The sequence below is a fragment of the Felis catus genome, chromosome C2 (genome assembly GCF_018350175.1).
Source record: "Felis catus isolate Fca126 chromosome C2, F.catus_Fca126_mat1.0, whole genome shotgun sequence".
Classification (NCBI taxonomy): domain Eukaryota; kingdom Metazoa; phylum Chordata; class Mammalia; order Carnivora; family Felidae; genus Felis; species Felis catus.
This window is the reverse complement of record NC_058376.1, coordinates 58,882,017-58,896,573: the sequence shown is the minus strand read 5'-3', so window position 1 is coordinate 58,896,573 and position 14,557 is coordinate 58,882,017. Positions and strand designations below refer to the sequence as shown.

General features: G+C 38.8%; 1 protein-coding gene across 8 annotated transcripts in view; it reads left to right on the top strand.

Annotated features, from left to right (window-relative positions):
- BTLA (B and T lymphocyte associated) overlaps nucleotides 1-14,281 on the top strand; it is a 59,439-nt gene extending 45,158 nt beyond the window's left edge. For 7 of the 8 annotated variants that reach the window (XM_045036954.1, XM_045036951.1, XM_045036949.1 and 4 more), the window contains 4 exons: nucleotides 6,673-6,708; nucleotides 7,870-8,028; nucleotides 9,504-9,550; nucleotides 13,194-14,281. In XM_045036954.1, the coding sequence (XP_044892889.1) occupies nucleotides 6,673-6,708; nucleotides 7,870-8,028; nucleotides 9,504-9,550; nucleotides 13,194-13,469 (518 nt within the window). In that variant the 3' untranslated portion in view covers nucleotides 13,470-14,281. The remainder of the gene's footprint in view (nucleotides 1-6,672; nucleotides 6,709-7,869; nucleotides 8,029-9,503; nucleotides 9,551-13,193) is intronic. The other variant, XM_045036953.1, reaches the window with a different exon arrangement.
- The last annotated feature ends 276 nt before the right edge of the window (nucleotides 14,282-14,557 follow it).

Below are 14,557 nucleotides of genomic sequence, written 5' to 3'. Positions count from 1 at the left end.
ATAGCTGTCTATTCTTTGTCCTCTTTTCCTTCTATTTTTTCGTCCACTTACCAGTCCTTGACTTTTGTTGATAACAAATCCTTGAAGTTACATTTGTGGTGCTCAGACAATTATAAGCTTGTTAATAATTCACAGTTTGCACAGAGAGCAAACAGCACACAAATAAACCTGACTCCCTGATGTGATTTGAGGACGTTCATAGTTTTTTTTTTTAATTTTTTTTCAACGTTTTTATTTTTTTATTTTTGGGACAGAGAGAGACAGAGCATGAACGGGGGAGGGGCAGAGAGAGAGGGAGACACAGAATCGGAAACAGTCTCCAGGCTCTGAGCCATCAGCCCAGAGCCCGACGCGGGGCTCGAACTCACGGACCGCAAGATCGTGACCTGGCTGAAGTCGGACGCTTAACCGACTGCGCCACCCAGGCGCCCCGAGGACGTTCATAGTTTTAGCTGCCTTCCCAGTCCCTCCCAGAGGTCCTCAAATAGGCTCACATATCAGGAGAACAGGTTGAAGTTAAAAACCTAGAATAAAAAATGGAAAGCAAAGAGAGAAGTAGAGGAAATTTTTTTTTTAAAGTTTGATTTACGAAAATCTCACATCATACTCAATGGTAAAAGATTGAAAGCTTTTCCTCTAAGAACAGGAAGAAGACAAGAATGTCTGCTTTTGTCACTTCTATTCAACACTGAACTGGAAGTTCCAGCCAGAGCACTTAGACAAGAAAAAAGAAATAAAAGGCATCCAAATTGAACAAGAAGAAGTGAAACTATCTCTATTCACAGATGATATGATTATATATAGAAAATCATTAAAAATCCACAAAAGCTACTAGAGTGAATAGATGAATTCAACAAGGTTGTATGATCAACTAAAAAAGTCAGTGGTATTTCTATACGTTACCAATGAACAATCTGAGAAGGAAATTAAAAACAAAAACAATTCTATTTATAATAGCATCAAAAAGAATAAAATACTCACAAATTAATCTAACCTGGGAGACTCAACACTTGTACACTGAACAAAATATGGCTAAAAGACTTAAAATTGTTAATGTGGCAATATTTCCCAAAGTGATCTATGGACTCAATACAATTCCCATCAAAATCCCAACAAACGTTTCTTTTTCTTTTTTTGCATAGATGAAAAAGCTGATCCTAAAATTCACATAAAGTTGCAACAAATACAAAATAGGTGAAAAAAAATCTTGAAAAAGAAGAGCAAAGTTAGAGGACTCACACTCCTTTATTTTAAAATGTACTACAAAACTACAATAATCAAAACAGTGTGGTGCTGACATAGTATAGATATAAAGATCAATAGAATAGAGTTGAGAGTCCGTAATAAATCCACACATCTTTGGTCAATTGACTTTTTTTGTTTTTGATAATTTATCATCAAGTTAGCTAACATAGAGTGTATGCAGTGTACTCTTGGCTTCGGGAGTAGATTCCTGTGATTCATCACTTATATAAAACACCCAGTGCTCATCCCAAGAGCCCTCCTTGATGCCCATCACCCATTTTCCCTGCCCCCCACCCCTTTCTACCCTCAGTTTGTTCTCTGTATTTAAAAGTCTCTTATGGTTTGCCTTCCTCTCTGTTTGTAACTATATATTTTTGTTTCTTTCCCTTCCCATATGGTCTTCTGTTAAGTTTCTCAACTTCCACATATGAATGAAACCATGATATCTGTCTTTCTCTGACTGACTTATTTTACTTAGCATAATACCCTCCACTTCCATCCAAGTTGTTGCAAATGGCAAGATTTCATTCTTTTTAATTGCCAAGTAGTATTCCATTGTGTATATAAAACACATCTTCTTTATTCATTCATCAGTCAATGGACACTTAGGCTCTTTCCATAATTTGGCTATTGTTGAAAGTGCTGCTATAAACATTGGGGTATATGTACCCCTATGAATCAGCACTCCTGTATCCTTTGGATAAACTCCTAGTAGTGCCATTTCTGGGTCATAGGGTAATCAATCTTTAATTTTTTGAGGAACCTCCACACTGTTTTCCAGAGTGGCTGCACCAGTTTGCATTCCCCAACAGTGCAAGAGGGTTGCCCTTTCTCCACATCTTCACCAACATCTGTTGTTCCCTGAGTTTTTAATTTTAGCCACTCTGACCAATCTGAGGTGGTATCTCATTGTAGTTTTGATTTGTATTTCCCTGATTATGAATGATAGTGAGCATCTTTTCATGGGTCTCTTAGCCATTTGGATGTCTTCTTTTGGCCAATTGACTTTTAACAAGACTTCCAAACCCATTCAATGGAAAAATGATAGTTTCTTCAGTAAATAGTGCTGAGGCAATTGGATATACATACACAGAAAAATGAATTTGGACCTCTACCTCATACAACATGTAAAAATAAGTAAAAATGGATCAGATATTTAATATAAGAACTAAAACAATAGAATCTATGTTTGTATAAAATTTTAATACTATTTTTCCTTAGAGGAAAACACAGGAGTAGATCTTCATGATCTTGGATTTGTCAATATTATTTTGCTACAGCATCAAAAGCATATATACATAAATACATGAATAAATTATACTTCATAAAAATTAAAAAATTTTGTACATCAAAGGACACTATAAAGAGAATGAAAAGACAACATATAGAATGTGAGAAAATATTTGCAAATCATACATCTGATAAGGGACTAGTACCCAGAATATATAAAGAAGTCTTACAACTCAACAACAGATAAGCAACTCAATTAAAATGGGCAAAAGACTGAATAGACATTCCTTCAAAGAAAATATATAAATGGCCAATAAGCACATGAAGAAATGCTCGATGTCATTAGTTATTAGAGGAACGCAAATCAAAATCACAATGAGACATCACTCACACACACTAAGATTACTAGAATTTTTTTTAATGGAAAATAACAAGTGATAGCAAAGATGTGGACAAATTGAACTCCTTGTACTGTGCTGGTGGGAATGTAAAATGTTGCAGTTGCTTTGGAAAAGGTCTGGCAACCTTTCTTCAAAAGGTTAAACATAGTTTCCACAAGACCCAGCAATATCCAAGTGAAATGAAAGTATATGTCCACATTAAAACTTGTACATGAATGCTTATAGCCATACTATTCACAAAAGTCAAAAAGTCGAAACAATCCAAATGTTTGTCAAACTGATAAAGGAAATGTGTTATATTCATACAGTGGAATATTATTCAGGCAAAAGAGGAATGAAGTACTGATATGTTACAAAACCGTTGAACTTCAAAAACATTGTGCTAAGTAAAAGAAGCCAGATATAAAAGATTACATAATATAATCTTGATTCTGTTTGCATGAAATACAAAGAACAGAAAAATCTGTGGAGATAGAAAGTGACTAATGGCTGCCAGAGGCTGGCAGAAAGGGTTAATGGGAGTAACTACTTAATGTATATGGAATTTCCTTTGGGGATGATGAAAATGTTCTGAAAGTAGATAGTGCACAACACTAGAGAGTTGTACAACATTACACTAAGTTGTATGCTTTAAAATATTAAAATAATAATATTTATGTTAAATTGACCGTGAAGATTACTGCAAAGAGAAATTTCAAAGAGTTCTGGTGCAATAGTAATGTCTGAAATCTAGATGCAGACGTATGCAGTCACTTCCTCTATGGACACCATTCATTTGAATTCATACACTTTGTGTTTGTAAAAATTAATTTATTACTATGTATGCACACTTTGGAGCATCTTTTAACTCCCTTAAAGTAACCCAATGAAGGAATCCACTTAAATTCCTTAAAAATCTTTTAAGTTATTTTAAGACCTCTGAAAGCAGCCTGGTAAAGGAATGCACAACAATCTAGCGCTGGTTACAACCTCTATCATCAAGGACAGAAGTGTAGAAGGGATTGAAGGCAGAGTTGGAGACCCTGCTTTTGCAAATTTGTTATCAAACTCAATGCTAATTGCCTGTGACTATCCGTGCATTGGCTTATAAACCTCTTTGGAATGGAAGCTGTGTCTTAAACATCTTTGCTTCTCTACAAATAGATGGCACAGTGTGTAGCACATAGTAGGTGTTCAATAAATATTTCTTTATAATTCTTAAATGAATTAAATAACATCATCTATGCAAAGTGAAACAATTGCCTTTAACAACCTGGAGAAGCTTATACTATAGATTATGGAATGAATCCTTTCTGGAGAAAATTGCACATTCACATAATGAGGTAAAATATTGAATTTTTTAAGAAGCAGTACTTTTTTAACTGGCAAAATAAAATGATAAAAATAAGCAAAACTTGCAAAACATTACTTCCAGGATATTAATGATACTATGAAATAGTAATTCAGTGCTATTAGATTATTTATATAATGTATATTAATATAATGTATAATAAAATTAAATGCAGTGGCATTGAGTCCACTCTCCTTGGAAGAGGGACTGTCTTGTGTAATTCTGTCTTCTTTTGTGGGAATTAACCCCCTTCTGTGCAAGAGGGAGGAATTCAGCCAAGGTCAGAGGCAACCCAAAAATGACTTATGACATGGCAGTGTCCCAGGGGTATTACTGTGTCTCCTCTGTCCCATTTTGGGGTCATTCCACAGCCACTACAGATGGTTGCACAGTTTGTAAAGTGCATGAAGGTTCCTGTTCTAGGAAAAAGTCGGAGCTGAAATTAGGATCAACAATCTGTCTCCCTTGGGGAGGAAGGGGCCAAAGGGAAGAGAGGCAGCTTCTCTCTTGAACCCTGTGCCTGTGGGGCGGGGGGGGGGGGGAGTGTGGGGGTGGCGGGGGGCGATGTGCTTATTAGGATCACACTGGGGATGAGCAAGAAAGATGGAGATGTGAGAAGGAAAAGCTACCTAGAAGACCGGAAGGGCTTTTTAAATTTCCCTTTGGAGATTCCTATTCTAATTTGTACTCTCCTGACTTTCTTATCACTTTGAATCAGTGCTCCTGCCCTAAGGGGAGGTCCCCAGGACTTTGCTTTGGCCGTCTACTCTTGTCTGGCAGCAACCTTCACTCTGGAATTGCTTCCTTCCTGTAGCTTCATGAGCATCTCAAACTTTCATTATCTTCCTTCCAAATCTTCTAATCAGCCGTATGGACTCTTTGTCTTTAGTGTTTCCTGTTTTAGTCCATTTCAGCCAAACATCTTCCTAATACACTTCACTTGCCTAATAAATGTCTTCCATAATGCCGCTCCTTTACTGAGTCCCCGCAGAGCATCTGCGGTGCTTCCCATGTTGGGCTCACATTTAACCAAAATTCAAGGCCTTCCACAGTCCACCCACACCTTCCTTCCTTGATTGCTTCTGGACTCCACCATGAACCTCTACTCCAGCCCCACAGCCTTACCTGCCATCGCATGTCTTCACCCTATGCTGCTCTCTCCACTCATAGGGCAACCACTCATCTGCCTCCACTTACCACAATTCTGGCCTTCCTGTCAAGCCCAGCCCATTTCCCACATTCTTAGGGAAGCTTTCCATGTTCATCCTAGGGGAAGTGATTTCTCTTTTCTAGCAAATTTTATGCCATTTAAGGTCTGTGCCTCTCATTTATCAGACATGTCCTTACACCATAGTAATGTATGGAAATGTTCTTTATCCCATGAAGAATTATAATGTCTGGAAAGCAGGAACTGTGTCATATTTTTCTGGGTCATCCTTGCTTCCTTCACAAAAGTCAAATGAATTATTTCAGAATTGGCTTTGAAATGGGTGTGAATTTGCCTTTTATGAAATGATGAAAGCAAACATAATAGGGAAAGAGTTCAAGAAAAATTCCTTTTCCTTCTGTATGTGGGAGTACTCAGTGAGCTGAGTACCGAAGGAGAAAAATATACTATAAAATTATATTTAAAAACAATGCTTTGCATAAAAATGATGTGGAGGTGTGACACAAAAAATATTTCTCCCCTTCAAATATCTTTCTTTGGCGCTATTGGGAATTTTCCTGTTTTGCATCTGACTCTCTTTCTTTGTCCAAGTTAAGAATTGGTCCGTGTAAGAACAGGGCTGTGGCAGAGTCAGGGCTTGGACGCTGCTGGGAAAGCAGTATTCTCCCAGAATGAGGAAAAGTGCTTTGCAAAGCAAAGCCCCAGAAGAAAAGGTGACAGAGCTGGGGAACAATCCCTGGAATGCACATGGGCCTGTACATCCTCCCCAACCTCCCTTGGTCAGTCCGTGATTAGGAACTTCACAAAGTCAAGTGGTCATTCTCTTAGCAGAAAAGTGAGAGTGGTATGAGTAGGCAGGAAGTGAAAGGCACAATCTCTGTTTCAGAGTGAGTAGTCAGCATGGCTTCCAAAGTATCCTTTCCTTGTGGCCCTCCACACTCACTTGGAGCACCTGCTGAATGAGCATCCTGTTTTTCCAAGTGTCGGAAGGTGTCATACAGGCTGTATTCTGTCCTTATACTTAAGTAATAGGGAAAAGGGAATCAACGCAGACAGATGACGTTTGTGTTGCATTTAGGGTAATTTTTCAAGCCTCAAAATAAATCTAGGGACTTAACTTTGTGTCCGTGATCTTTGAGGTGGTGATTTGCACATCATGCAACCTCCTTTGAGCTGGGTTACTGGGTTCGGTTAGTGTGCAAATGCAGGAGTCCTCTCAGACTAACTCTGACTCTAGACACACATAAGTATTGTTTTTGCAACCAGTTTCAATTCTTTATCTTGCTTTTCTATTTCAGAACAGACTCAAAATAATTCAGAATACCCTCTAATAAGTAAGTATCAAACTAGTCAAATAAAAATAAGGAAATAAGATTGTTTCATGGTTGAAGAAAGGATAAAAGTTGGATTTTCCTAATGGAGTGAATTTTTTTTTGTATTAGGTTTTCTATGTGGGAACCCTTGTCCCTATTTCTATTCATACCCTCCCCCCAGACAGCTGTGTCTGTTGTTGGTAATGACTTGGCTGCTGTCCTAACCTAAGCAGCAGCTGCAGCATGGATAATGAAGACTTTGTTACCACTCTGTTGTTATCTAAGCACTATTTGCCCAGCTTCAGTAGCTCCTGACCACCTTTACCTTGAACCAAGCATATGAGGAAGAAGGTAGATAACTATGTTAATATATTTAGAAATAAAAATTTGCTGCATAAAATACTTAACATATATACAAAATTAATGCTGTGTGATGCATTCTGATTTTTTTCTATCCTGTTGTGATTCTTATTTTTAATGTTTTTTGTGGTCTATTAAATTGTTTCACGATCGGTCGATTAGTTGCAACCCATCATGGACAAACAGAACATTAACGCATGTTAACATTGATCATAGCAATGAGTATAAGCTGTATGCCCAGCAGAGCATATTTGGAGATAACAAGGCTATCTGTAGATAACAAAATTATATAGTATATGGAGATACCAAAGAGTTACGAGACAACAAAAAGACCTTTGTGTTAAAGAAACTGGAATTTAGTATCAAAAACATGTTGGCTTGGGTCCCAACTACAACTCACTAGCTATCTGACCTTGGGTAAGAGTCTTGGAACAATAACCCTTTTATCAAGGCATGGAACTAGATAAAAATAACAGTTTCCTTACTTTTCTTTAGTGGTGAATATGAGAGTTAAGTAAGACAATGTCAATGAAAGGGCTTGGTGAAGTGCTTTCTGAGAGCTGTTATGGGTATTCTTTTAGAGGGGATCAATCCTAGCAGAATTACAAATTCTTACAAAAGATGAATTTTAACCCAGAGCCACCCACATATGCTCATCAATAAAGCAAGAGGTGGGTGAAAATACTGAGGCCAGGGGTTCTGTGGGAATGCATCCCGGAAGGGAAATAGAGGCATCAGCTGGAAATCTCCTTCATTCAAGTTCTGATGATGCAGGAGGTATTACCGATCCTATTATATCTGAAATTTCCTAACTGTCTTTAGCATTGACTCACATTTCAGATACAACTGGTGCCTCAGGACCACCCTCTCAGGAAGTGACGGCGGACAAACGATGGATGCTTTATAGTTTGCTTCCTTTGGGGGCATTGCCTCTGCTCGTTACCTGTTTGTGCCTGTTCTTCTGCCTTAGAAGGCACCAAGGTGGGTTCTATCTTCCATCTGCTGCTTATATGCTATACATTTGGGGGTCAGTTACTAGGGCTGATTGATTTTTAGTTGGTTCTTGTTTTCTTTCCCATATTCTGCAAGGAGCCATGGATAATGATTTCCTCAGGGACAACATCCTTCCACCAAAAAGACAAATGGATTAATTCAGGTCCCCTCCAGTCATAGAGAGGCATGTTCTCCACAGCACAGTGCTCCAGGCAGGGCCTGTGCTAAAGAGGGCATGTGGCTGGGACTGACCCATTCCACTTGTGTCTGTCTTAAGTTTATGTGACAAGCAGCTCTTCTAAACTTTAAGGGTAGTGAAAGGGAGGTTGACATAATCTCTCAGGCCAACAAGTCTGCTTTGAGTTAGTTTGTCTCATCCTCTTTTTCAGAGCCACACCACATCATACCACTCATACACGCCCTTGCCTAAATGAAGACTGTATTTCCCAGAAGGAAATTCCTATGTCTGTACTTTCTTTTGCCACCACAAACACAGGCCTGAACTGAACTCTCACCCAAAAGTAATGCATTTGAAAAAATGTGGGTTTGGCTAGGACAAGAGAGGTGTGAAATCTTGGAAACAATTCCCTTCTGCTTGTTTAAGAATTCCTTTGGTGTCGGGAGCAAACACTTAAACATAGTAAGAAAGAGATGTGTAGAGAATTCTGATGCAGCTCTGTTCCAAAACATCCCTGTTCTCTCTCTCTTTACTTTTCCCGCTCTGCCATCTCCTCCCATCCCAGCTCCCACATGGGCAGCCTCAGGGTAGCTACAGAAACAGAGCTAGACAGAGCAACCCTTTTCTCTGCCACAAGAGAAAGCTTTGTCTGGGCAAAAGTACTTTCGGTGTTTTGTGGTAAGGACTTCCGGAGCCCAGAACATTCTCAGAATACTGAAGGAATCCTCTGTAACCCCCACTTCACATGTGCAACTCCAAGTCTCTTTCGATAGTCCCTCCCTAGCTTTCACCATCTTTCTTGAGGCTGCTTTAGAAAACTTTAGAAAAAGAGGCAGGAATAAATGCTTTGATCTACTATATCTGAAGTGAACTGGGCCATAGGAGATCCTGGCCTTTGTGGGTGAGGGGACAGCAGTGTGTCTGGCATCAGGTATAGAATGTCCCCAGAACAGGATTTCCAGCCTGTTTAAAGTGATACAGTACATCCTGCCCCTTCCTCTTGGATATGCCATAGGACTCTCCAGAGTCAGAAGGGAAGAGCCAGTGAATGTACACAAACCGAAGTTTATGTGCCTTGTTGGTTCCAGCAAATAAACACGTCAAAACAAAGAGCAACGCTGCCACTGGCCTGGGAGGCATCCCACCTCTGCCCCAGAATTTCAACCTAGCAATCTGATTCCAAAACACATATTCTTACCACAACCTTAATTTACAGGGAATTGGGAAAGAATTTGGTGTTGTTCTTTACTCTTCTTGGTTTCTTATTTGTCTTTTTGAATTCCAGCAGAAAAAAAGGAGCCTTCTGACACAGCAGGAAGGGAAATTAACCTGGTATGTTCCATGCATCTGTTAAAACAAATGCAATCTATGTTATACCATCTTAATCTTGATATAATATTTTAAATTTAATAAGTCTATGTAACATTTACCCTGTCCCAGGAACTGTTCTAAATGCTATATATAGACTTACTTCTAAAAATGTGTTTATTTTGTTAATGTTTATTTATTGGAGAGAGAGACAGAGAGCAGAGGAGGGGCAGAGAGAGAGGGAGACACAGAATCCGAAGCAGGCTCCAGGCTCTGAGCTGTCAGCACAGAGCCCGACACGGGGCTCGAACTCAACAAACTGTGAGATCATGACTTGAGCCGAAGTCGGACACTTAACCGACTGAGCCACCCAGAATGTGTTTATTTTACATTAATCTCCATATGCAGCAAAGATTCTTCAGAATTCACAAGTCTCACAATAAGTGGCCTTTTGGACGGGCATTAGTGGCAGGGTAGACCTGAAGCAGAAAAGTCAGAGAGTAGCTTGTACAGCCTTGGCTTGCTGTTGGCCTGTTATGTGACTTCAGGCTATTTAAATATTCTCACAAAAACACCTTAAAGTCTTTTGGTAGAGAATTGAGAGTTAATGAAAGAATGAACCATAAATAATCTCGTAAATGACATGTGATTTCTTCACAGACTCCCAGCAGCTAAAGAAACATGACCCTAAGTCTAGTTATTATGCAAAAACTCTCATAATGGGTGTGGGCTCATCAAGGAAGAGACCTCTCAGACAAAGCCAAGGGCATTTTGGAAGCAGTGTCGTTTCCCTACAAGTTCTTGGAATCTAAACTTAGGCTTTTTATTTGGGGCTCAATGTTGTGTAAATATTGGAACTCAAAAAAAATGGAAGATGAGGCAATACATTTCTGAAAAAATTTTTATGAGGGTCTTCAGTTAAAAACAAATAATCGTAAATGAGGTACTGCAAAGGAACGTGTCTGTGTGTGTGTGTGTGTGTGTGTGCATGCATGTTTCACTGTGGAAGGGTAGAGATAAAGTTGTAGTAACCTTCTCAAAAGTTCCAGAAATACCAAAGGCAGATACAGCCAATAATTTTATGTATAATATTAAATGACACTCAGCATTCCTCACCAGGTTGCCCAATTTTAAATCAAACCAAATACATTCAACTTTGTAAACTCGTATTAAGTTTTTAGTAAGCAGCAGTAGGCATCATTGTGTTGGGTGCTGAAGTTTTGTTTTTTCAAGTAGGAAAATTTTCTTAAATGTTGTTTTCTTTCTTCCTATAGTGAACAACAACGAACTACATTCTGTTATAATCAGGACTGAGATCTATGAAACTATCTAAAACAATAATCTAAATAGTTTCTTGTTTAGATAAAGCCCAGCTTGGTTAAAATGTAGTCATATGTCTTCCTGTGTAGGCTGAACAAATTATTTATGATCTGAAGTTGAATTGAACGGGCTTCTCTATGTGTGCAATTATTTAGGAATTTTGTTTTAAGATGCCTGTGTCTTTTGCAGGAACTCACAGCTTTGGCCCATTTGAATTGGCCAACATTTCAGAAAATATAGTGATGCCATATTAGATCTTTGAGATTAAAGATTTCTTAGGAAGGGACTTGTATTGAAATCAGTGGAATAGAAATCCAACGGAGAGAAAGGAACTGGTAAAATTATGGCAGGTACATATAAAAGCCGAAATTCTCATCTTATTCCACAATGGTCCCTGGAGTATATAAAAATAGTTAAAATACTGAAAACCCGGAACTGTGTATTTTTTTAAAGTGCTTTGTAAACTGTAAAATGGCATTACAAATATAGAGTAGGATAGTGGCTTTGGCCTTTGTCATCTCTATCCACAGATAGAGCCTTATGGCCTCCACCCACTTTCCTGAGGTCCTACAGGATAGGCTCAGCCACAGGACACCGTGTTTTCTTTTACATCATTCATTCTAACCAAGTTTTCCACAGAAACCAGCCATCTTTTGGGAAGGGAGCCAGGTAACTGAGTTGACAGACTTTTATACAATTGTAAAAGTACAACAGGGATCTTGTTGCTATATTGAGGACTTATGGCTATTTATTAGGTCACATGACAGTTTTCTTCTTCAAAGCTTCTTTGGAGAAATTACCCAGGTTCCTTCGAATGGGGGTTGGGACACTTTTCAGCTGAGCTAAGAGACTGAGGGGGGTAAAGCTATTCCTGCCTCATTCAATCATCCTGCCTTAGAGCTATTTCCTGGGCAGCCACCTCATTGAAGGGTAGCGGTGTACTCAGCATCTAATGCTTAGTTTCTCGGGATAGGGCCAGACGTGCACATGTGGTAGAATTCTGCCAGGAAGGGGTAGGATATGGGTTACTTCACATACAAAATAAGGACGATAAAGGACCAGACAGGCATGTAGACTGTCAAAGACTGTGGATCTGATACCTTCACGGAGTTAGACCAAACTTCATGTATGTAAAGTGACTGGCAAATTGTGATTAAAAATTGAATTAACAACTCTTAGAGTTAAAATAATATCTTCATTTTTACCTGGTAACGTCCTTGAATAGTTAGGAGTGGGTAACAAATAACTGAAAAGAGTGAGAAGCATCAGGACACATTTTATTTTAGTTTTTGTAAGTTCACCTCTTTTCCCCTTTTTTTTTTCTTAATTTTTAAAAATATTTATTTATTTTTGAGAGAGAGAAAGCACGAGTAGGGGAGGGGCAGAGAGATGGGGAACAGAGGATCCGAAGCAGGATCTATGCTGACAGCAGAAAGCCTGATGCGGGGCTCGAACTCACAAACAGTGAGATCATGAGCCCAAGCTGGATGCTTAACCGATTGAGCCACCCAGGTGTCCCTCTCTTTTTTTTTTTTTTTAAGTTCACCTCTTTCTCAGAAGCTTTAAGATATTTGAATTATTTGGAAGTATAATAATTTTCTTGTGATAATCCAAATATTGTAAAATTTTTCCTGCAGTTAGGCCCTCCTTTTCCAAAATTGAAAGCAATTTCTAATTCCAGGTTTTAAATCATAATAATGTATCTTGGATAACTCATCATATTTATTCTTTCTGACCCCTTAGAGGGCATCTGTTCTATTTTATTTTTAATCATTTACTTCTAAGCTGTGTTAATGCTATCCATTATCTTATAAGCTGTCTGAAGTTTCTTGTGGCATATTTATGCTTTTCTTATTAATTTGGGCTGAGAGATTGAAAAGTATTCTGTTGGGACACTTGGGTGGCTCATTTGGTTAAACATGTAGTTCTTGATTTTGGCTCAGGTCATGATCTCATGGTTCGTGGGATGGAGCACCATTTTGGGCTCTGTGCTGACAGTGCTAAGCCTGCTTGGGGTTCTCTCTCCCTCTCTCTACCCGTCCCCAGCTCATGCTCTGTCTCTCTCTAAATAAATAAATAAAACTTAAAGAAAAGTGTTCTGTGACCTCAAAAGTGAACAATAACAAAGCACAAAATAAGTACTTGGGAGGAGCATAGTGTTCCTAAGACTTTCATCTTTTAACAAATAAGAATATGCTAAAAATGTGGATGTCAGCAGCAAATATGAGGAAGAATAAATTATTTCTGGTGATGTGTTGACTCCATTTAGCATATACTAGTAGTTTGCTAATTGTATGCACTACCACATCCTTAAATGGTAGTTAAAACAATCTTTTTTCTCTTATAGGTTGATATTCCCCAGCCCTTTCGGAGTGAGGAAACTGAAGTGGGAACCGGGCAAAATCCCCAAACACTGCTATCAGAAACTGGTACTTATGATAATGACCCCTGGTTCAGGGTCCAGGAAGAGTCTGAAGTTTATTCTAACCCATGTCTGGAGGAAAACAAGCAGGGCATTGTTTACGCTTCTTTGAACCATTCTGTCATTGGAATAAACCCAAGACAATCAAGGAATGTGAAAGAAACACCTACAGAATATGCGGCCATATGTGTGAGGAGTTAAATTCGATCTTGATCTCCAACTGGTGATCACTGAAAGATATGCATGTCAACACCATTACCAAGCCCAACAAAAGGTTAAATAACATTCCTTGACCTGAGAAGCTTCACTTTAAGGAGGTTCATGTTGGTGCTCGGGTCTTAAGGGTTCATAGGACAAATGACTAAAATTTCTCCCCCCAAATTCTGAGGGAACTTTTTATATGACCCCCTTGAACAACAACACAAAAACCTTTCCCTCTAAGACTAAGTGATATTATGAGTAGCAGAGTGGCAGAATATTTAAACGTAGCTACATTTTACCCAATGTACAAAGCTAATATATTTTTTGGAGGATAAGAGACACATGTAAGTAAGAGAGGTTTGTGTTATCTGGATCAGTTCACTACACTCTCTTGACAAAGAAAGGATGTCCCAATTTGACTAACTAACCATCAACACAGTCATGATAATATGTTTATTTCTGGTCATTCTTCCATGATGAGAAATATTCCTCTGTCCCTCTAATACTGTTTTTTAATGTAAAGAAGTAACTTTAGACTTGATATAAGAAAAGAATGGAAAGCATAAATGGTTCAGTAAAGATGTGGGCTACACCGACTACCGTAGAGCAGATGCTCCCCATACCTGACACGCAAATGGTTTTACATTGTTGAGCAAATATAGGCAGTAATGGAGCAATTAATGTGTGGTGCATTTATAAACAAAGTTGTGACTCAGTGGTTAGGTCACATGGACTAATGTATATGAATGTGATATAATGCTGCTGAATTAATATACTTGTGGTTGTTTAAATAAACATAAAAATAAGCATCATGGAGCAAATGCAGATTAATGACTTAAACTGCTTCATAGTTGATCTGATAGCAAATGAAAAGAACTATTAATGGAATGGAGAGGGGTGCCTGGGTGGCTCAGTCAGTTGAGCGCCCAACTGCAGCTCAGGTCATGATCTTGCGGTTCATGAGTTTGGGCCCCACGTCAGGCTCTGTGCTAACAAACAGCTCAGAGCCTGGAGCCTCCTTCGGATTCTGTGTATGTGTCTCTCTCCCCCTCCCCTGCTCATGCTCTGCCTCTCTCTGTCTCTCAAAA